The 24700-nt window shown below is 44.6% G+C and overlaps 1 protein-coding gene across 3 annotated transcripts in view; it reads left to right on the top strand.

The window, feature by feature from the left end:
- Nucleotides 1–24022, top strand: part of INSC (INSC spindle orientation adaptor protein) — a 155457-nt gene extending 131435 nt beyond the window's left edge. For all 3 annotated transcript variants that reach the window (XM_083713070.1, XM_083713069.1, XM_083713068.1), the window contains 5 exons: nucleotides 3478–3656; nucleotides 17093–17159; nucleotides 17260–17415; nucleotides 19119–19195; nucleotides 23255–24022. In XM_083713070.1, coding sequence (XP_083569196.1) covers nucleotides 3478–3656; nucleotides 17093–17159; nucleotides 17260–17415; nucleotides 19119–19195; nucleotides 23255–23383 — 608 coding nt within the window. In that variant the 3' untranslated portion in view covers nucleotides 23384–24022. The remainder of the gene's footprint in view (nucleotides 1–3477; nucleotides 3657–17092; nucleotides 17160–17259; nucleotides 17416–19118; nucleotides 19196–23254) is intronic.
- The last annotated feature ends 678 nt before the right edge of the window (nucleotides 24023–24700 follow it).

Below are 24700 nucleotides of genomic sequence, written 5' to 3' on the forward strand. Positions count from 1 at the left end.
GCAGGCTGCTAAGTGTAGTAACCCAGGGCCACTAATGAAGTCTGCTCACAGGGACTTTAGCTCATGATTTATCTTCCTATCTGTGGCAATACAAATAGAAATGCTTCTAGAATAAATATTAATAAGCAATTCAGAAAATGATAATGCAATGTGTTTGCTAAATAGTGGATGATTTCTGGGGTGATGTTGTAATCTTTTAGTGATAAGTGTTATGTTAAACAAAAGGAAATCTGCAGGGCAGATTTTTAGAGCAAAAAGCTTTCAACGCTGGACAAGCATGTGATTTATTTTAATCAAATTCCATATAAGTGGCCATGATAATTTTAGGGATGGGTAGGGGGAAGAGCCAAAGATGGAGAAGCTCTATACAGTCAGCAAAAACAAGACCTGGAGCAGACTGTGGCTCAGATCATCAGCTTCTTATAGCAAAGTTCAAGCTTAAACTGAAGAAAGTAGGAAAAATACAGGTAAGATACAATCTAAATCAAATCCCTTATGAATACACAGTGGAAGTGAGGAACAGGTTTAAGGATTTAGATTTGCTGGACAGAGTGCCTGAAGAACTATGGATGGAGGCTCGTAACATTATACAGGAGGCAGCAACGAAAACCATCCCAATGAAAAGGAAATGCAAGAAAGCAAAGTGGCTGTCCAATGAGGCCTTACAAATAGCGGGGGAGAGAAGGCAAGCAAAATGTGAAGGAGATAGAGAAAGATACAGGAAATTGAATGCAGATTTCCAAAAAATAGCAGGGAGAGACAAGAAGGCCTTCTTAACGAGCAATGCAAAGAAATAGAGGAAAACAACAGAATGGGAAGAACCAGAGATCTGTTCAAGAAAACTGGAGATATGAAAGGAACATTTCGTTCAAAGATTACCATAATAAAGGGCAAAAGTAGTAAGGACCTAAGAGAAGCAGAAGACATCAAGAAGAGGTGGCAAGAATACACAGAGGTATTATACCAGAAAGATATGGATGTCTCATACACCCCAGGTAGTGTGGTTGCTGACCTTGAGCCAGACATCCTGGAGAGTGAAGTCAAATGGGCCTTAGAAAGCACTGCAAATAACAAGGCCAGTGGAAGTGATGGTATTCCAGCTGAACTATTTAAAATTTTAAAAGATGATGCTGTTAAGGTGCTACACTCAATATGCCAGCAGGTTTGGAAAACTCAGCAGTGGCCAGAGGATTGGAGAAGATCAGTCTACATCCCAATCCCAAAGAAGGGTAGTGCTAAAGAATGCTCCAACTACCGCACAATTGCACTCATTTCACATGCTAGCAAAGTTATGCTTAAAATTCTACAAGGAAGGCTCAAGCAGTATGTGGACCGAGAACTCCCAGAAGTGCAAGCTGGATTTAGAAGAGGCAGAGGAACCAGAGGCCAAATTGCAAACATGCGCTGGATTATGGAGAAAGCTAGAGAGTTCCAGAAAGATATCTACTTCTGCTTCATTGACTATGCAAAAGCCTTTGACTGTGTCAACCACAGCAAATTATGGCAAGTTCTTAAAGAAATGGGAGTGCCTGATCACCTCATCTGTCTCCTGAGAAATCTCTATGTGGTACAAGAAGCTGCAGTTAGAACTGGATATGGAACAACTGATTGGTTCAAAATTGGGAAAGGTGTACGGCAAGGCTGTATTTTGTCTCCCTGCTTATTTAACTTATATGCAGAATTCATGATGCGAAAGGCTGGGCTGAATGAATCCCTAGCCGGAATTAAGATTGCTGGAAGAAATATCAACAACCTCAGATATGCAGATGCTACAACCTTGATGGCAGAAAGTGAGGAGGAATTAAAGAACCTTTTATTGAGGGTGAAAGAGGAGAGCGCAAAATATGGTCTGAAGCTCAACATCAAAAAAACAAAGATCATGGCCACTGGTCCCATCACCTCCTGGCAAATAGAAGGGGAAGAAATTGAGGCAGTGAGAGATTTTACTTTCTTGGGCTCCATGATCACTGCAGATGGTAACAGCAGCCACGAAATTAAGAGACGCCTGCTTCTTGGGAGGAAAGCAATGACAAACCTAGACAGCATCTTAAAAAGTTGAGACATCACCTTGCCAACAAAGGTCCGTATAGTAAAAGCTATGGTTTTCCCAGTAGTGATGTATGGAAGTGAGAGCTGGACCATAAAGAAGGCTGATCGCCGAAGAATTGATGCTTTTGAATTATGGTGCTGGAGGAGACTCTTGAGAGTCCCATGGACTGCAAGAAGATCAAACCTCTCCATACTGAAGGAAATCAACCCTGAGTGCTCACTGGAAGGACAGATCCTAAAGCTGAGGCTCCAGTACTTTGGCCACCTCATGAGAAGAGAAGACCCCCTGGAAAAGACCCTGATGTTGGGAAAGATGGAGAGCACAAGGAGAAGGGGACGACAGAGGACGAGATGGTTGGATAGTGTCTTTGAAGCTACCAGCATGAGTTTGACCAAACTGCGGGAGGCTGTGGAAGACAGGAGTGCCTGGCGTGCTCTGGTCCATGGGGTCATGAAGAGTCGGACACGACTAAACGACTAAACAACAACAACAAGGGGGAAGAGAAAGTAGACTGTGGCACTTAAGAGACTTAATCGTGTCCTGAGAGTTTGGTGCATGCTCTGATAACAAGCATGCAGCTCTTGACTATTCAGGCTTTTCCATTTGTTTTAATTGGGGGACTCCATCAGCTTGCACATTTTGTGGACATAGATCAGGCCTCTCTATTGAAAAAGAAAATGTAAATTGTTGAAGGGAAACTCTGTAGCCATAAAAGAAACCCTCACTGGACTGGAGTGTAAGGATGCAATCCACAGGTAAAGGTAAGTTCCACAGAAACCAGCACAACTTACAGGCACAGACAAGCATTTGAAGCAGGGGTAGGGAATGTGGTACCTTCTAGATCAGGGTTTCCAAACTTGGGTCTCCAAAGGTTTTTGGACTACAATTCCCATCATCCCTGACCACTGGTTCTGCTAGCTAGGGATGATGGGAGTGGTAGTCCAACAACAGCTGGAGCCCCAAGTTTGGGAAACTCTGTTCTAGGTGGTATTGAATTACAACTTCCATCAGCCCAGCCAGCATGGCCAACAGTCAGGGATGATGGGAGTTGTAGTCCACTAGTCTAGCAACATCTAGAAAACACCACTTAGGCTACTCCTGATTTAAGTGCATTTTGATTTAACTTTCTCTTGATTTCATCCTTACCAGTATTGCACGAAAGCTGAGTGGCCAGTTTCAATTTCATACACACAAAGTAAACTGAGAGAAGTGATTAGCTGTACACATAGCGATGCTTTGGGTTTCACCGGAGGGTAAATCAGGTTACCAAGGTGGAAACTAATAGGTTAGGGGAATGCAAAGGAAAGCTAAAAGAAAATCCGGACCTGATCCTCCTAGCTAGTTTAATAAACATTAGCAGAAATTTGTTTGGATAATCCAGTGGTTCTAATTTAATATTTTCATCACCTTGTTTTGTATATATCTAGAACTGTGCCAAGAGGCTACCTCTGGAGAGGTTTTCCTGCTGGCTTCAGCAGCACTTGCCAACATTACTTTTTTTGATACAATAGCATGTGAGATGTTGCTTCAGCTGGATGCAATGAATATTCTCATAGCAGCTTGTGGTGACAAACAGAGAGTGGATAGTCCCTATTCCCGAGATCAGGTAAGTGAATACACATTTATATATTGCTATAGAACAGGGGTGGGGAAACTTTTTTCAACCTGAGGCTCACATTTTCTTCTGAGCAATGTTTTCAGGGCCATGGCTAAGTGATGTGTCTACTGTGTTGCAACTCCTTGATGGTCATCAGCAAATCCCACTTCTGTGTAATAACATCCCACATGGCAGGTTTAGAGAACATGTGACAATCAGCTGTAACTCTGCAAAGATTTCAGACACCATGTAAAAATACTCATTGAAACAGCCTTTATTTAAAAAGTGGGGACATGGGTTTGCTATAGCAAAATTGTGATAGCTTGAGAGTGGATAGGACCTTCCTCTAAGCTTCCATTCCAAATTGTATATTTAGGATGTATACAATTCTCTCTTTCTGACCTGTTATACGTTATCTGCAAGTCTTTATAATCCTTTAAAAGTTTTGAGGCAAATGATTCTGGCAACTCATCCGCCTGTGTTAGAGCATATAGTTCTGGGCTTAAAGAGTAGCTCAAATGAGTACCAGTGAGTTCCAGCAAAACCCCACAAGTCTGAACAAAGCTAATTCAAAACCCCACTGAAGCTTAATGAATGACTGTCATTGACGTCAATGCTACGGAAGCTTAATTAACAACCATCATTGCACTCTGGCTCAAGAAGCCAGCAGTTTACAGTCTCTGCTGGCAATCATCAAGCCAGCAGCTCTGGAATTATTCTCTTCCTTAAAGGCCCCACTTCTTTCTTTTTTAAAATGAAGCACTGTAAATGGAATGAGAGAAATTACTATGGCTGTATAGCTATGAAAAAGTAAAACAGCATCCATGTTTCTTTTGAGCAGTGGGCTACCCTGCTCCTATAAAGCTCCATGACACTGTGTGTGAAACATTACACTACCACAGTGCAAACTATCCTTTAGGTCAGGGATGGAAAACCTGCGGCCCTTCAGATTGTTCTGGCCTGGAACTGCCTTCATGCCCAACCAATGGCCATAAGAACATAGTAGAAGACGGGTCTGCTGGATCAGGCCCATTCTGTTCTCATAGTGGTCAATCAGATGCCCATGGGAAACCCATAAGTAGGACCTGAGCATTAGAGCACTCTGCCGCCCTGTGGCTTCCATGCTGGCTGGGGCCGATGGGAGCTGGAGTCTAGGAATTTCTCGAGGGCCACAGAAATCTAGAGATATTTTGAGTTATATAGAGATATTTAGAGTTAGAACAAGTGGTTCATGACACTGATGGCCACCAACCTAAAGGTAAAGGGACCCCTGACCCTTAGGTCCAGTCATGGCTGACTCTGGGGTTACGGCTCTCATCTCGCTTTATTGGCTGAGGGAGCTGGCGTACAGCTTCCGGGTCATGTGGCCAGCATGACTAAGCCGCTTCTGGCAAACCAGAGCAGCACACAGAAACGCTGTTTACCTTCCTGCCGGAGTGGTACCTATTTATCTACTTGCACTTTGACATGCTTTCAAACTGCTAGGTTGGCAGGAGCTGGGACCAAGCAACGGGAGCTCTCACCCCGTCGCGGGGATTCGAACCGCCGACCTTCTGATCAGCAAGTCCTAGGCTCTGTGGTTTAACCCACAGTGCCACCCGTGTCCCTCTTAGATGGCCACCAACTTAGATGGCTTTAAAAGAGGGTTATAGGAATTCATGAAGAATAAGCCTTTCAGTGGCCACTAGCCATAATATCTCTGATCTGCCTCCACGGACAGAGGTAGTGATGCTTCTGAATAGTTACTGAGAAATGCAGGAGGGGAGGATTCTCTGGTGATCAGGACTTGCTTGCAGGTTTTGCACGGGCAATTGGTCTGATCAAGCAGGCGTTCCTTTCGTTCTTATGTAATGCTGACGTATTTTGCAAGAAAGGAGGTAATTTGCGGGGTCAGGTCCTTTGTTGTTTGTTGTTTAGTCGTTTAGTCGTGTCCGACTCTTCGTGACCCCATGGACCAGAGAACGCCAGGCACCTCTGTCCTCCACTGCCTCCCGCAGTTTGGTCAAACTCATGCTGGTAACCTCGAAAACACTATCCAACCATCTCGTCCTCTGTCGCCCCCTTCTCCTTGTGCCCTCCATCTTTCCCAACATCAGGGTCTTTTCCAGGGAGTCTTCTCTTCTCATGAGGTGGCCAAAGTACTGGAGCCTCAGCTTCACGATCTGTCCTTCCAGTGAGCACTCAGGGCTGATTTCCTTCAGAATGGATAGGTTTGATCTTCTTGCAGTCCATGGGACTCTCAAGAGTCTCCTCCAGCACCATAATTCAAAAGCATCAATTCTTCGGCGATCAGGTCAGGTCCTGGGTAGCTACAAATCCTCATTCTACCACATATGTGGTAGCAACTATGTGAATGGTTTGGGGACAGAGCCCCCAATCCAGACTGGGATGGTGGTGGGAGGAAAAGAAGGGGTTGAACCCTCTGTCCTTGCTGCAGGCCTGATTGAGATCATTCTCCCCCTCACCTGCAATTTGCTTCCATTGGTGCAAATGGAAGATTTTCTTTCCATGAAAATAGTTGAGGGGGCAGCACCTTATCCAAGGGTTCCCCCTCAGCAGGCGCCAAGGATTAAAGCATTTGACTTGACTGCTGCCGTCTTGCAGCTGCTATTTGCTTTTTTAAAGCTATTCATGCAACTGCTAATTGCATGGGAGAAATCTTGCCTGGTTTGGCCTTCAAAGAACCCAGCTAGCTTGGGACAAGAACTGGTCCTGGAATAATTTGATCACCTCTATGGGTTCTCTGTAAAGTCCTCCAGTATGGTGCAGGAAATATGATCACTTACCTATATGACCCCTATATATATAAAAAACCACACGAATAAGCATTCTCTTTGAAAGACCAAATCGCTCCATTCAGTAAAATGGATGGATTAGCCATGCCAGACTCCAAATATATTGTAAGTTAGAATGATTAAAAGAGCAAATGGATAGAAATGACGTTTTTATCCAGTGAGTCATCTTGCCAAAAATGGAAGAGAGATAATTTAATTGAGATCAAATGTTATCCAGTATTTCCTCAAACACAGCAATGATGGCATCTACAAAGATGATAAATTTAAATAAAGCAATTTTCCTAATAGAAAATGTACTGCAATTTGTGTTTTCTTTCTTTTTTGTGGCATCATTGCTGACTTTTGTAAGATAATTTTCTCTGACACATGCAAGTTGTTCACTTCAGGAGGCATCCAGGTGGTGGGTGGATTAGGTCAGTCGGTCTAGTGCTTCACAGCCTGTGCCACAAATAAGGACACGTGGATTTAAGTCCATTTCAATTCACTTTTCTTCTCATGTGCCTCTTCATGGTGTCCTTCATCAGGCCTAAGCAGTACTGCTTAGGCCTGCTGGTGGGCCTGCACCAATCCGACACCACTCTGCTTTGCACCCTCCCAATGAGTAGCAATGACTATGCTGTGGGGAGGCAGACTCTATGGTGGTTCCCCATGCCTGGCTGCTCCTGCCTGAAAAGGAAGGTATTACAATGCTTCTTAAAAAAATGTTCCAATGTTTGCAAGTCATGGAAAAGGCATTGAGAACACCTCTACCTCCCTAGTTGTATATATTTATGTTGTGAAACACCCTGAGATCTATGGGTATATGGTGGCATACACATTTTAACAATAAATATATCTTTAACAAAGTCTGAGCTGCTTACACAAGGCTCCCTGGGATTTCCCAACCTGGCACTGATTAGCCTCACATCCCTTGAACTCCATCAATGCCAAAACATTGGGTCTTGCCACACCATTCACTGCTATATGCCTTCTGTTATATAGACTTGAAACACTCATTGTGAAGTAAGTACTTTTGGTAGATTTTTGAAGACTGGTCTCCCATCTTCTATATCCAGTCATTTTGAGCCAGTTAGTACATGATGGTTGAACACACACACACACACACAGTTGTTTATAGGGTAATGTCTGGGTTGCAACTAGCTAAGTGTTTCCAGGTAATGTAGGACCAGTCTGGCCAAACCTGGCCATGGACTCCCTTGTAGGCCAAGGGATGCAGGACACATCCCCTACCTGTTCCACCAGAAAGCTCACCAGTACTTAATGAGGGCAGATTTAGGTGCCTTTGGGCACCTCAGTTCGGAGCAGAGAGTGGAATAGGAGGGTGACACCTATAGCAGTGGAAGACTGCTGCTGTTGCCTACTGCCGCTGATAGCTCAAAGCACAATGGTTCTTAAAAGAAAGCCTCAGGGCTGAGCCAAGTTTCTCTCTGAATCAAAGAGCAAGTAGGAGTGAAACACCCTTTCTGCCCAAAAGAGAAGGGTACTGGTTCTCTGAGGGCTTTACCAGCATCAAGGTAAAGTGTGCACCAAGCATTGCTCCAAAAAAATACACAACAGATTGTCCAGAAAAGCAAGGGATGGGAGAACATAGGAAGAGACCCGCTGCATCAGGTCAAAGCCCATCTAGTCCAGCATCCTCTTCTCACAGTGGTCCATCAGATGCCCATGGGTAGCCCACAGGCAGGACCTCTTGTTATTTCCAGCAACTGGTGTAAAAGGGAAGATCTTCCTTTTTTAAAAAAAGAAAATGTAAACTTTAAAAGGCTGTCCTTGCATAAACCACCCTGCTGCACCTATCTATCTGAAATTTGGCAAGCTTCATCTCCCGCTACCCCAGACGTCATCCAGTTTTTTTTGGGGGGGGGGAATTGGAGAAGTTATAGGCACTTGGTGCTTGCCAAAACTAAAAAAAGAAGTTATAGCTGTTTGTTGAGTTTTCCATTATAGTTAATGGGGAGACATCCAAAGCGTCAGAAAATGAAGTGAGGCAACGCAATGCCGTTCCGTGGCTCCAGACCAAAGTGGCCCCCTTTACAAAGTGGGTTCCAAACCTGATATTTATTTAGGGCTCAATCAATTTATGGCTTTCTGGGACAACACACCAGCAGCTTGAATGGGGCCCAGAAGTAGATTCTTTTTTCTTTTCTTTCTTTTCTGCCTACATCACAGCGTATCTATTGGCTAAAGTCGTCTTTGTTTCTCTGGAGCCTTTTGCACAATACATCCTGGCATGTGTGACACAGTCATTTACGAAGTGACTGAGCACACATTTAGAAAACAACTTTGGAAGCCTTGCTTATATAGCAAGAGGTGAGGTAATTGTTTTGTCTCTCTTAACAAAGCTGAATATGATGAATTGCAATAATTAAATTTCTCAAAATACTTAGGAAATTAAACAAGTGGCACAATTGCCAGTAATGGGTATAAAAATAAGAGCAGGGCAGAGTTTTGGAGATGGGCTTTGAAATATACTCAGAGTCGCAAGTGATTTCATGCTCTTTATTCAGCTCATAGTGGTGAGGAGGAATGAATGTCCCCTCAAAGTATCTGCTTTATATACATTATTTACACAATGGGCTGCACATGATTGGCTAATTCTGGAATTCTACTGTAAGCCAATCAGGTTGTGGATTCACTTCTATCTGGTGCATGATTGGGTGGTTCCTGCCAACCAATCATACTGCTGCATTGTTGTAAGACCAATCAGACTGCTGCATTCTGAATCCTATTGTTCTAGGGCCAATCAGACTGCTGCCTTTTGAATCCTATTGTTCTAGGACCAATCAGACTGCTGTAGTTTGGATCCTATTCAATTCAGTACATAACAGGCTTTTATGAACTCTAGCAACACAGTTAGGGTGGAGCTATCTAATGACTTTTGTCTGTGAATCCATAATAATTTATTTCCATATTCTAAATAAGTGTTGATCTATGCTATATACATCCCTGTTTTGTTTACAAGGTTTTAAGCGTTTTCAGGACATAAGAATTGAGTCAAGACAAATGGCATAAGTTATTCTTCTTGTGCTCCAAGAATGGGGATGGGGGAGTAAGGCCCCCCCAATGCTGGCCCAGTCCCAATTTCCCTTCCCCTGTTGTTTCCACTCCCAGACCTTTGCATAGGGGGCAGAAGATCTAAAGGTGGTGGCTACACAGATTTGATGGGATGCATGTAGGTCCCTCCATGGGATTCAGAACCCTGCACGACTGGAATTCCTGGTAGATGGGTGAAGTGAATGTGCATATTTCCCCTCCAGACTTTCTTCTCAGTGCACAAGAGTAGGGCTGGTGTGGCCAGAGCATGCAGCTCCTCTCCTCCTTCTCCCATTCATTCTTGGAATGCCTGGAGAGTAACTTCTGAAAGAACCTTCAGACAGCTGCAAAACATACATGACAAACCAATGCAGAGGAACCATCCTTCTGAGCATCCCATGGTATCAAATACCCTGGTCCAGATGTGCTGGAGCAGCATAGAAAAAGTGTTACTCTGAAGACCTAGCTAAATGTTGCGCTGAATGCAGAGCGTACACTTTTCTTTAATAATTTACTAGTATGGGGGACACACTCCTCACTGGGAACTTTTGTCTTTCCCTTGGAGGTGTGGGAATGGGATTTTCATCCTGAGGGCAACCGGCGAAGGAAGAAATAAGCTTTCCTGCATGCTGCAGTCCCAGTAACAATTGCGTGGCTATTCCCTCCCCCCCCACAGGTGTAAAGAATAAAGACACAGGACACAAGAATTTAAGTTAATGGGCGAAAATGGCCACAACTTTATTGATTACAGGTAAGAGAGGTATTGGCTTTAGGCATTGGCCCCTAACCGACTATCCGGTCTAACCGGGAAGGGTTAAACACCAACAGGGGGAGCTACCTGAGATGCGTATCCCTAGGCGCTCCCCGAGGGGTTACCGCTCGGGGGCGCGCTTTAGGCCCTAGCCTCCGTAGGTTTCGGACGAGGCGTCGCCCCTCGGAGTCCTTTAACGAACTACCCTTCAATCATTGGGGGAGGTGATGGCGCTCCTCCCCCCCGACCTCATTTGCATGACAATACCCCGGCCAATGCCTACCGCTAAAACCGGGAAAGTTGTGACGAATTTGCTACGAGGTAGGCGAAAAACCAAGTGGCTCACAAACCAGCCAATTAGCCAAATGGGAAAAAATTCCTACCTGGCCCCAGACGGCAACCGGCCGAAGCCCATAGCAAGGTCGATGGCGGAACCTAAAGGGTGGGTGGGTGGGAATTCGCGCTCGCTGCCAGGGAGAAAAGGGGCGAGCCGGTGGCTGCCCCGACCTTATGTGGCCTCTAGGAGGCCCGCCCCTGCCGCCAGCCGGTTGGCTGGCGCGCGGGGGTGTGACTGGGGAATCCCTGAATCGCGCGAGGCTGACCTCAGCCTCGCCGGAACGTGGGGGGTGACTGGGGAAACCCTGTAATCCCGCGAGGCTGACCTCAGCCCCGCGGGAGTGTGGGAGGGGTCGTGAGCCCGCAACTCCACCCCCTCCTGAGGATCGGTAGTGGCATTGCGTGGCTATTCCCTCCCCCCCCCACAGGTGTAAAGAATAAAGACACAGGACACAAGAATTTAAGTTAATGGGCGAAAATGGCCACAACTTTATTGATTACAGGTAAGAGAGGTATTGGCTTTAGGCATTGGCCCCTAACCGACTATCCGGTCTAACCGGGAAGGGTTAAACACCAACAGGGGGAGCTACCTGAGATGCGTATCCCTAGGCGCTCCCCGAGGGGTTACCGCTCGGGGGCGCGCTTTAGGCCCTAGCCTCCGTAGGTTTCGGACGAGGCGTCGCCCCTCGGAGTCCTTTAACGAACTACCCTTCAATCATTGGGGGAGGTGATGGCGCTCCTCCCCCCCGACCTCATTTGCATGACAATACCCCGGCCAATGCCTACCGCCACACGAGCCGCATTAAGCAGGCTCGCCGCCAATACCCTCAGACCTGTAACCAATCCCTAATTCCCCTAAAAATGTCCGCAAGCCAGATATCGTTGCCGGCATCAGATAAATGCACGCCATCCCAGCGATAAAGCGTATCTTTGCAATATTGAATTTCGGGGTGTTTGATAACTCGTCCGCCCAACGCGGCCACCCTGCGCCCGACGTTGCGCTCCACAATTCGCCTGGCTTTATCCACCGCAGAGCGCTGCCAGGGAGAAAAGGGGCGAGCCGGTGGCTGCCCTGACCTTATGTGGCCTCTAGGAGGCCCGCCCCTGCCGCCAGCCGGTTGGCTGGCGCGCGGGGGTGTGACTGGGGAATCCCTGAATCGCGCGAGGCTGACCTCAGCCTCGCCGGAACGTGGGGGGTGACTGGGGAAACCCTGTAATCCCGCGAGGCTGACCTCAGCCCCGCGGGAGTGTGGGAGGGGTCGTGAGCCCGCAACTCCACCCCCTCCTGAGGATCGGTAGTGGCATTGCCTTCCCCTCCTGTCATGAAATAAAGGAAACCAGAAAGGTAGCTGCACACTAACACATTAAAAATAACTTACAACCACAGTTCAATCAATATAAATCATACAGGCTGACATTTGGAGTTGTTCAGAGTGAATTATAGGATTAGGGCACCAGAAAGCTTGGGAACAGGGTTTTTCATCTTCGACACATTTTTCAGGTAAAGTAAATGTTTTACTTTGCTTCCAGTGTCTTCTAAAAAACACCACAAACTATCAAAAACCCTTTCATAATCCTGCATTATATTCAAACATGATAATTGAAGTCAAACGTTGATGATGCAAAAAGGATGCATTAAGGTTTTTTTTTATAATCTATGATATATTTTCCTATTTATTTGTTTTTTGAAGGATGCATATCAACGTTGTATAATGGAAGCCTCTGAACTAATTTTGCTGACTTGATTGGGTCACCACCTGGAGTCAAGGACCACATAGCGCATAGAAGCCTTTTTCCTGTCTTTCTATAATTTACATGTTAAGATCAGTAACTGCTTTCCCAGTCTCCCCAAACCCTCATATCTATGATAGGAAGGTTGGACGAAACATTGCAAGTCTTCCTTAACTGGACTTTATGCAATTAACTGAAGTGAAATAAAACATAGCGGGAAGCAATTTTGCTTAGCTAGATGATAATTAACCACTCATTTTAGCACTTCCATATTTATGTACTTTGCCACCTAGTGAAATGAACACAGGAACTTTTGTTTTAAGATTCATTTTTTCCCATCCTTGTTAGTGACAGTAATAAAGCTTATGAAAAGCTGTTTCCTTATGACTATTAAAGATTTAATTAGCATAATGACTCCCAGCTCTGCTGTATGAGATGCTGACCATCAGAAAACGAGGGTACTAATTCTTAAAAAGGTGAGAGTATAGCGAGGGGGGAAATTCCATTATATGTCATTGCCAAATTTTCTTCTCTACAAAATTAAGCTTTCTTCCCCCAGACTCTCCAAGGCGGTATTATAGTGCAATCCTCTATGTGTCTACTCAATGTAAGTCCCATTGAGTTCATTGGGACTTGCTCCCATGTGTGCATTTAGGATCGCAGAGCCTCTTGCTTCCTTAAGCCAGGACTGTGAGGGTTGGAAGAAGGCATCAAATCTTGGCTCTGTGCAGGGCAGCATATTCCCAAGGCCCGCCCCTTCAGCTTGCTCCTCCCCTTTCTGCAAATGCTAACAAAGATAACACAAAAGAGAGCTAAATGTGTACAGTGCGAGCAAAGGTAGTATTTGCAGATCACCTCTTTGAAATAGTTATTTGCAGGGAAAGTCCGTAGCTCAGCGGTTGAACAGCTTCCCTGCATGTGGAATGTCTCAAGTTGAGTCCCCAGCATTTTCAGGTGGGGCCGGGAGAGATTCCCACCTGACCCTTGGAGAGCTGCTGCTACTCAATGTAGGCAGTACTGATCTAGATGGTCTGAGGCTCAGTAGAAACTAGCTTCCTACGCTGCTGTTGTTTAAAAAATGCATGGAAGGAAGAACATTTTGTTCTTTTCACTGTCCCGCACCCTGGACTTAATAATATGGTTGTCTGAGGATACCAGATTGCTGGAATTTTTGTACTTCTGTTTATCGCACAACTATTGTGCAATTATTACAAGTCATTCCATGAAGATGAATCAAAGCACTTGCCTATTTGTTTTTCTGCCAGTTTGTATTGCCTCTTATCTTATTTTATCTTATCTTATCCCTGCCTGACTCTGTTTCTCACTGTATGTACTGTGCCTGCTGTCACTGGCAAAACTACTAATGGTTGTTAAGCACAATGCAGTTAAAATGTTCTGACCAGATAAGGAATTCTAAGGAGCTATTAGACTGTAAAGTTGGAACCTACGTTGCAAGTTACTGATTTCAAGGCATTATGAATATTAGGCAAGTCTAGGATTGCCTCAACCTGGTAACTCATGACTGTTATGTTTGGACATGGAATTCTGGGGGTTACAGACCACTGGTTTGATTGAATATGCTAAGTCTTAGGTTTGTGGTTTTAATTAAATGAGGTTTTGTACTGAATAAGTCTCATGTATGTAGGGGGGTAATTTGCCCAGTCTGTACATTATGGTGGTCTTCTTAAAATTTAAATAATTTTGGTATTGAATAAAATTCCCAGGACCATGATGGTCACTGTTTGTCTTGCACATATAAAGAAATTCTTTGGGATAATTAGATAAGGGGCAACTGGAGTCATTGAGCTGATATAAATTTATCAGTCAAAACATTCAAATACACACACACACACACACACACACACACACACACACACATTTCTAAGATTCAATCAAATAACTTGAAGGAGTGGAATAATTGGCATGTATTCAAATTGTCCTTAATTGAATTCTTCATCTTTTGCTTAGAAAGCTGCACGGGGTGCAGCCTCTCCGTGGAGCAAGTAATTTTCATTAACAGGATATCATTTAAAAAGAAGGGACACATGCCTGAAACACTGTTAATAATTAACATTGAATCAACACATAGATGTGTCTTGAGTTCCCATTTTTTCTGCCTGTCACTATTGGCATTTCATCAAGTCATTTGCATCCTAAGTGGGCCTGTTTATTCAGAGAGATGACACTGTGGCACTGCTGAAGGAAGCAGGAGACCTTTGTGACACACAACCCAAAACAAATATCCTTTGTTACTATAATGACCTAGTGAGAGCCAAATTGATGGCAACTTGGCTTCCTTAACTCTATCAGTGAGGTTTGTTTGTTTGAATACACAGGGTAGGGCCTCAAGCTATGTTATCCAAACATGTGCATTTGCCCTACAATAGCATCGCCTGAGCCCCAACAAATGCTCTTGTGTTTCTGTACATTTCATTATGTACAATTCTCACACTTTCTAGTTTGCAAGCCACCTCCTTAGTTTAGCATTATTATTATTATTAGCGCAGCAGTGCACTGCATAAAACACAGAAGGGCCACATTCCTTCTTGCTGGACTTTTGTGTTGAGAGGTGATGATCAAAGTTTGGTTCATAGCTCTGTATCTGTGATGCAAGGCATCAGTTGATGTGGTGTCCAATTAACTCATACTCATGCTGGACCCACTGAAACCAAGGAACATACTGTAGTTAGCCATTGATCTCAAGGGGTCTACTGTTAGTATGAGTTATTTGAATACAACTCATAGATGATACCTCAGTGATCATCTGGTTCAGCTCTGTGTTCAGTGCAGGATTTGCAATGCAGGATGGAACTGAAGCATCTCTGGCAGAAGGCTATCTTCCAGTGGGGGGGGGGGCAATACCTCCATTGGTTAACAGCTCTTACCATTAGCATTATCTTCCCTCATGTTCTCAAAATTAGCTTTTCTACCAATTTCACCTATTAGTTGTACTCCTGCTCCTCTAGAGCAGACCTGTACAACCACAACTCATGGCAGTCATGCTAGCAATGGAATCACGAGTTAGGTTACTGACTCCCACTATGGGGTAGGGACCTCTGGAGATTTTGAAGACCTGCTGTGACTAGCTGCCTATGCACTTGGAGGATAACTTTGGAGTGATATTGACACTGCAGTTGTTACAACTCCAGCCAAAGTGCCCAGTGCCTCAAATATGATGTAGTGTGGCATTGGTATCAGTTGACAGTATCAACTGATGTGGACAAGACGCTGGTAGCCACGCATCTGACCACATGCCATCTTGACTCCAGTCTCTCCTACTTATCAAATCAAGCAGGAGGTATATGAATGGTTAAGTCTAGAGGATGGTTAATATTTCATTGTGTTAGGGGAAGGTTCCTGCTGCCTTGAAAGAGGTGGTGGTGCAGTGATGGACCCCTTGAGTTGAAGCAACTATCAACCAGCAACAAATACTTTTTTGGGCGAAGTGGTGGGCAGAATTGTGGTGAGACTGCCATGTCTTGGATGACACCGAATATTTAGATCCATTCCAATGTGGGTTCAGCAGTGGCCATGGGACTGAGTCACCTTGATTGCATGGATGGATGACCTTTGCAGAGAGCAGGACAAGGGAAGTGCAACCTTTCTCCTGCTTCTTGATCTCTCTTTGGCTTTTGATACCATTGACCATGGTATCCTCCTGGACTGGCTTCAAGGAATGGGAATCGGGGGGCACTGCATTGCAATGGTTCCAGTCCTACCTCCAGGATCATGTCCACAGTGTTGCATTTGGAGGGCATTTTTCAGACCCCTGACAGTTACACTCTGGGTACCACAGAACACTATCATATCTCCAATGCTATTTAACATTCAGTGGAGCATCTGGGACAGGTCATTAGGCAAGATCATTCGGCTATCACTCTTAGCCAAATAAGATTGTCTTCCATAAACACGGTTTTAACAGTGAGTCCGTAAGTGACTGTGGAGGCTAATTCTGGATCCACACGTCCTTCCACAGGGGGGACATAGGTTTCCAGGCAGGAGTTGATCATGGTGAGGGTTTGCCAAGCATTTCTCCCTTTCATCCTGAGTTTGAGTGTCTTCAAAACCCATGACACCTTTGGTAAAGGCTGTTCTCCAATTGGAGCGCTCGCAGGCCAGTGCTTCCCAGTTGTCAGTGTTTATACTACATTATACAATGTAGTATAAGGTGCTGTCAGTATGCTGGTAACACTAAGCTCTGTTTCTCCATAATACTTAAATTGGGAGAGGCTGTGCGGGCCTTGGACCAGTGCCTAGACACAATGATGAGATGGTTGAGGAAAAACAAGCTGAGCTTGAATTCTGGCAAGACAGAATGGTCTACATGTCCAAGAAGCTTGTCAGTTGCCTTCCTTGAATGGGGTTGCACTCCCTGTAAAGGAGCAGGATTGCAGCCAGGAAGTGCTTCTGTTGCAGTTCTGTTACTGGAGGCCCAGGTTGTATCAGTAGCCAGAAACATCTTTTACCAACTGCAACTGGTATAACAGCTACAACCATTTCTGAACTGGAGTGCTTGGTCACAGCAGTTCAAGCACTGGTTTCTTTAGGCTGGATTACTACAATGTGCTCTCTGTGGGGTTTGCTATGGAAGCTTCAGCTAATACAGAGCACTGTTGGGAGGTGGAAATAATGATCTGGCTTCCCTTGAGCTACTGTGAAAAGGTGGCAATAAAAGATACCTCAGAAAATCGAAGGTGCTGATACTTAATTGGCAGCTTAGAAGGACATGTCTTAAATGCATGGTGATGGTAAGAATTGTGAAATGTAATATTTCAAGTGGTTGTTTCTCTTTAATTTAGGTTGTGACGATATTAGCAAACATGTCTGTCCTGGACCAGTGTGCCTCAGAAATAATCCAAGGAAATGGTATGCAAACCATGCTGCATTCTTTTTAATTCTGCTTTTTGTCCTGAATATTCTCACTATAGCCTGGGATGCTTATCAACAGTGTTTCACTCCTTTGTAGGTGTTCAAGTTTTAATGGAAATGCTGTTTGAGAAATCGTCATCTGGGAATTCACCAGAAGTAGCTGCTTGCGAACGAGTTCAGCAAAAAGCCGCGGTTACGCTCGCCCGACTGAGTCGTGATCCCGAAGTGGCACATGAAGCCATAAACCTTAGTTGTAAGAATTTTAATGCTTAACATGCTGGCACTGTATAAAATATGCAAAATGCTGCATCCGTCAAAGTGAGGAAGCAGCTGCTTTGATTGTCAAAGTGGTCTCACTTATCTGCTCTCCGTATACCCTCTTATCAGCTGTGCTACATCAGAGGGCCAGTCCATTTGCTACTGTTTAGGCTTCTCCCCCCCCCCCCATCCATGCAGAATTTCCATCCTTCTGTATGGACTCAATTCTGAACTAGTCTACACCACTTGTATGTCTTCAGCAGTACTGTACAGATTTCCCCTTCCATGTTGCTCATTGCATTACAACTGCAGGGGTCAGTTTACCTGACTACAGTGGTACCTTGGTTTACAACCAGAATCCGTTCCAGAGGTCCGTTTGTAAACCAAAACAGGTTGTAAAGCAAGGTGCGCTTTCACCAATGGGGCCTCCAAATTTTTTTGGGTCGTAATCCAAAAAAAATGGGTTGTAATCCAAAAAAAGGTTGCAAACTGAAACTGGGACACACACTTCCAGGTTTGACGTGTTTGTAATCCAAAATGTATGCAAACCAGGACATATGCAAACCAATGTACCACTGTACTTCAATGGATGTTTAGTTTGCATGGAAAAAGTCTGGTTGTGAAGGCAAAAAGAAGACAAATGGGTGTGCGGAGGGCAATTCACACAACTGTTGCAGAATTAGTTTTTGTTTTTTTTTGCCTGCTAACCCAAATGAACAAAACAGGTTTCAACACTGTTCAAAAAGCTTAATCCTGCAGACAGTGAAAGTTGCACATCTTCAGTTGGCCCTGAGCAGGGACCTGACATGTGCACAACTGTTAAATGATTTCCATGATCACAGCTGGTTCATATATCAATTTTTCTTCATTTTTGAATCTCTTACTATGACAGCATTTCCTTTTAAAGCATTTTCAGCTTTCCAAACAAAACACCTTTTATGGGACTTTGTCCCAAAAAAACACAGGTGATTATTTTTACAGTATTCATCAGAAAAAAGTAAGAGGCAGTAAAATGGGAAATCTTTTTCAATCCAAGGACCATGTTTTCTTCTGGAGGCTCCATAGCAATGGTGGGTGTTGTGAAAGTGGGTTTGCCCACACCGCTCTCCATCTTGCATCCAGAAAAGCAAGAGATATATCAGTTCAAGGACACATTCTGGCCTGGTAAAAACACCAGAGGAAGGTGCTGGGTGCCAATAATGGTGTGGTTTATGGAGGGGTGTGTCTTGTTCAGAGTCCTGAGGGCCGTATAGAGATGGTGCACACCACATTTGACTTTCAGGCAGAAATTACTATCCTTGCTCTACAGTCATTTAGTGACACCAGTGGGGTCTTCCAGATGTGGGAAAATGAGAAGGGCAGGGGGGCGATTCTATACCTTTTCTAATAGAATAATGATAGAGAGAACTAAGGGGACATCCCCAAAATTACAGAGACTCCCTGGTTGTGAAAACAGAACTGTGAGTGCTTTCTGAGTGATGCTTCTACAGTTCGCTGTTAAACTGATACATCACATTTCAGCTCTTTATAATACACACAAGGGAAGTTCCTTTCTTGTTTTCTAGCATCACTTTTTACTGAATTCATCATCATTTTCCCTGAAATGGATAAATCTGGAAAGTATATCACACTGATGCAATGTTGAGAATTGTGGAGATTTAAAATTTCACTTTTCAATGTTCTTATCAAAATTTATAGGTATTCCACGCCTCATAGAACTTTGCAGGTCTCCTACCAAAAGAAATAACAGTGATTCTGTTCTTGTTGCATGTTTGGTAAGTGCATCTAATTATTTGCCTTTAGCTTTCCCATGGGCTTTCTATGCACTGAAAATATATTCAGCACAGTAGGATGTGTTTTGTAGTCTCTCTCATATCTAGAGAGCATATTAGAGCTTCCTTTTGTTGCTGGTTAGTATAAATTTCTAGAGAAATATTGCTTCAAAATCCTCTTGTTCCATGCCAAAATCCACACCTCATGAGTTGATATACATAGAATACTAAATATATGTTTTCCCCAGTTCATTTATATGGAAGAGGCAGCCCCAAACACACTTTCCTTTTCATGTGTTGCTTACTTTGTTGAAGTGGAGAAGCCTCTTTTGACAGGAGACATTCAGAGGTCCTGTGCCCTTAAGGGATCATCTGGTTTGGCTATTTTGTTTTATTTAATGGGTGCTACCACTAAAGACGGGACGCAGGTGGCGCTGTGGGTTAAAGCCTCAGCGCCTAGGACTTGCCAATCGAAAGGTCGGCGGTTCGAATCCCTGCGGCGGGGTGCGCTCCCGCTGCTCGGTCCCAGCGCCTGCCAACCTAGCAGTTCGAAAGCACCTCCGGGTGCAAGTAGATAAATAGGGACCGCTTACCAGCGGGAAGGTAAACGGCGTTTCCGTGTGCGGCTCTGGCTCGCCAGAGCAGCGATGTCACGCTGGCCACGTGACCCGGAAGTGTCTGTGGACAGCGCTGGCCCCTGGCCTCTTAAGTGAGATGGGCGCACAACCCCAGAGTCTGTCAAGACTGGCCCGTACGGGCAGGGGTACCTTTACCTTTACCACTAAAGACTAAGTCCTATTGAACCCAGTAGATAACATGCATAGCATTTATGAGATAAAGTAAATCTGGCTTTGCAGATTTGTGAACCATCCTGTGATCGTGAGATCTACGGAGAAAGGGTGGTGTACAAAATTCTTTATTATTATTATTATTATTTACCGTATTTTTCGCCCTCTAGGACACAGTTTTCACCCTCCAAAAATGAAGGGGAAATGTGTGTGCATCCTATGGGGGTGAATGCAGGCTTTCGCTGAAGCCTGGAGAGCGAGGGGGGTCGGTGCGCACCGACCCCTCTCGCTCTCCAGGCTTCAGGAAGCTATCTGCTAGCCGTGGGAGACTCAGCTCTCCCACGGCTAGCGGAGAGCTTGCCAGCACCCAGAAGCTTGGGGCGCGCTGAGCTCAGCACGCCCCAAGCTTCGGGCTTTGCGCAGCTCTATGCTAGCCGTGGGAGAGCTGCACAACTTCACGCAGCTCTCCCAGGCTTGTGGATAGCAGCCTGTTCTGGGGGCTGGGGTCGGGGGAAGCTCGGGCTTCCCCCGCCCCAGCCCCGCACCTGAGGGGGAAATTTTTTTTTCTTTATTTCCCCCCCCCAAAAAAACTAGGTGCGTCCTATGAGCCGAAAAATACGGTATTTAATTTGCAAAGTATGTGCTTAAACAGTGAGCAAACATTAACACTCCAACAGCTGTGGCTATGGAAGAAGCAAGACCTTCTTGGAGTGTTAATGCTGTGAACCCTTTCGTTGTAGCTGTTGATTTACTTGAACTGAGAACTTTGTGAAACCCAAGAACAAAGAACCATGTAGGCAACTGTATGGTGTTGCGGGTTTGTGCTTTTGGGGTCTGTTTACTGATTTGTTGCAAGTTTAGGCAATGTATTTTATTTTTTTAAATGCTGTTAATATGCACTTTTTACAGGTTAGTGGCAATGGGAATTGTTTAATGATTTTTAAAAAGAACTGTTTAATTGTTTTTAAAGAATTGTTCTCCTTAATGGCCCACCACCCAGGCAAACATCTTCCTATATGTTAACACTTGCTGGGCCCAGGGGTTAGAAGGGTCTCAGCAAGCAGCCTGCTGCCCCGCTGCAACTCACAACACTCTAATAGGTGCACTCTTGCCAGTAAGTAAGCAAGCAAGCAAGCAAGCAAGCAAGCAAGTGTATACAAGCTTTACTATGATCTAGGTCTCTTCTGTTCCTGCTACCACTGTGTTGTGTACAAATTTGCCTCCAGGATGTTACCAGAAATAGGGATTTCAATGTTACAATGTACTGAGGCTTGTTAGTCTGGAATCATTTTTTATTTTCATTGCAGAGGCAGTTAGCTTATAAGAATTTTTTAATAAAAAGATTATCATGTTGCCATAAGCAATGCTCAGAATTTTTGTGACCTCCCATCTGATGACACAATAAAATAATTCCCATAATAGGCACATTTTTTTTAATGATGATAAGTGGACAATATTTCTTTGCGCAACTGAGTTTTGCACTCATATTTCTGTCCCCAAATGGTTGGAAATCATGTGATTTACTCTTTGAAACAATGGTAATGCTTACAGACACCAATCAGGGTGGAAGCAGCTGTATGCTAAGTACTGGGCAGAGACAATTCCTATGTCAATTTTAAGTCTGAACAGTTTTAAGTAGGGAGATGAAGTGGCTTGCCTGAGGTCACACTATAAATCTTTGCAGGACTTGAGAGCAAAATGAAGACTGACCCTCAAAGTGCTTCACTGGCACAAACCCCATAGAAATGAATGTGCCTTTTGCCAGCAAAGGGATTTCAGGGTCTTCAGGAAGGGATGCTTTCAGAGAGCTTGGTTTTAAGCAGTCCTTTAAAAGAATAGATTCAGTTTAGTTTATTCGGTGGAAATTAGCAGATTCCCCTACCAAAATTAAGCCACAAAATCAAAGCAAGGGGACAAAGGGTCAGGGTCAGGATGCACAACCTCACTCAATAGAAGCCTGAATGGGACGCAGGTGGCGCTGTGGGTTAAAGCCTCAGCACCTACGACTTGTCGTTCGAAAGGTCGGCGGTTCGAATCCCTGCAGCGGGGTGTGCTCCCGCTGCTCGGTCCCAGCGCCTGCCAACCTAGCAGTTCGAAAGCACCTCCGGGTGCAAGTAGATAAATAGGGACCGCTTACCAGCGGGAAGGTAAACGGCGTTTCCGTGTGCAGCTCTGGCTCGCCAGAGCAGCGATGTCACGCTGGCCACGTGACCCAGAAGTGTCTCCGGACAGCGCTGGCCCCTGGCCTCTTAAGTGAGATGGGCGCACAACCCCAGAGTCTGTCAAGACTGGCCCGTACGGGTAGGGGTACCTTTACCTTTACCTTTACCTAATGTTGTTCCATTCACCATCAAAAGCAATTTGTTAGCAAGGTTGGTTCAGCAACGTATTTGGGCAGGGTGGACAGTCTCCCCACACAGGGCACCGAACCGAGGCAGGCACAAAATGATGATGATGATGATGACACCTATATTTATATAGGCACCTACTCAAAGTTAGGCCACGGTCAGATGGGCAAGTGAGTTGCCGCAACTATGACATAGTGCACTGGAGAGCCCATTGAGAAGATCCAATAAGAAAGCAACTGTACCAGAAGGAATTATTGAGAAAATAAGAAATATTTTGAGGGGGCAGGGTTGGACAAATTTTGTCCTTGCTCAGGGCACCATATTACCAAAGTCCACTCCTGGTTTAGTTTAGCTTTCTTTTCAAGCACCCATATTACAGCTTTTACAAAAAGAGAGAAAAAGGTATGTGTTTTTAGTACCACAGTCCTATACATGCCTATTCTGAGTTTGACGAATATTACTCCCACAGAAGTACATGACATCACAACCTAAATGTTACAGATTGCAGATATCCTTATGATTGGAGCATCCGGAAGCATCAGCTTAATTAGGCACACATAAACTAACATGGGAACATAAATGATGAAACTTCTGTCGACAGGAATGCTGTCGTTTAATAATGTTGCCCATTCTGATACCTGATACATGTAAATCAATTCTAGAATGTTGATTTGCTTTTTGGGGTATGTGGACACACACACACACACACACACACACACAGTATGAGTCTCAGCTGCTTTTCAAGTATACAAATAAGTAACTGTACTGAATCAATAACATCACTATGATAGTGTCAATCAGTTAATGGTCAAAGGAATGTCTGCCGAATCTCAGCTCAATAGTCATTCTGAACATGTGATGTTTCTCTAGCATTGCATGAAGCCAGATTTTTATTCTAAAACCGTATTGTCACATTTTTATTTCAGGCAGCCTTGCGGCGACTTGCTGTTATCAGCCCTGATGGCCTTCAAGAGTCAGATTTCCAGCAGTTGGTCAAGCCCAGGCTTGTGGATTCCTTCCTGCTCTGTACCAACATGGAAGAAAGCTTTGTATGAACAAACCACAAATATAACCCAAAATAGGAAATAGTGTTACATAGGGCAACGTAGCTAAAATGTTATTTATGATTAATTTATTTCAAGTGCTAAAAAATCAGCATAGGGAAAAACTGAGGACCTTAGGCACATAAAAAGAGATCTGCTGGGTCAGACAAAAGATCTGTCTAGTCCAGTATCCTGTTCTTGCAGTGGCCAACCAGATGTCTGTGAGAAGCCGGCAAGCAGACACAAGTACAACAGCCCTCTCTCCATTTGTAAACTGGTATTCCAAGGCATCCTGCCTCCAATATCAGAGGTAGTTCCACTGAGAACCTTTGTCTAACCTTTTGTGGGAGCACATTTCATACTTCAGCTACCCCATTCACATTACTTGGATAAGCCAAGGTATTATGAGAGAGGGAAAGAAACAAGTCTCTATCCACTTCCTTTACACCTCACATAATTTAATGCACCCCTATCATGCCTCTCTTTACTCACCTCCCTCCCCCAACTGAGAAGGCCCCAAATGTTGAATTGTGTCATAGGGGAGTTGTTCCAGCTCCTTGATTACCGTATTTTTTGCTCTATAAGACGCACCAGACCACAAGACACACCTAGTTTTTGGAGGAGGAAAACAAGAAAAAAAATATTCTGAATCTCAGAACAGCAAGAGGGATCACTGCGCAGTGAAAGCAGCAATCCCTCTTACTGTTCTGGCTTCTGTGATAGCTGCGCAGCCTGCATTCATTCCATAACACACACACATTTCCCCTTACTTTTTAGGAGGGAAAAAGTGAGTCTTATAGAGCAAAATATATGGTATTTGCTTGCCCTTTTCTCCACCTTCTACATCAGCAGCCGTGGACCAGATTAGGCCCCCCAACCTGTTTTCCTCAAGTTTATTGCTCACCTGCCCCACAACTGCTGTATATATGAGACCAGAAAAGGCATGACCACAAAGTAGCAATGGGGCAGCCTTATAGGGCACTCCCAATTGTCCCTTGGCAAGTAAGGGCTGTACCAGGCACATTTTCAGTTTACACCGGAGGTAATACATAGCCATCGTGGCTACTAGCCTTATCCTCCATGATTTTGCCATTTCTGCTCAGGGAAGGAGATCAGCACAGAGTGCTCTTCTCACCCCCCCTTGATTTGTACAGCAGTATGCAGGTCATTGCACAGAATAGGGGGTCAATATGCAGCCAGTTTCCTTTTCCCGGAAGGGATCCTAGCCATCAAGTTATGAATGATCTGAACTTTGGCTGGATGGAAAGCAAGCCCACAGGAAGATAGTGCTGGATAAGTATACAGACACATGCAGGGTGATCTACCATA

The sequence above is a fragment of the Podarcis gaigeae genome (genome assembly GCF_964106915.1).
Source record: "Podarcis gaigeae genome assembly, chromosome: 1".
NCBI lineage: Eukaryota > Metazoa > Chordata > Lepidosauria > Squamata > Lacertidae > Podarcis > Podarcis gaigeae.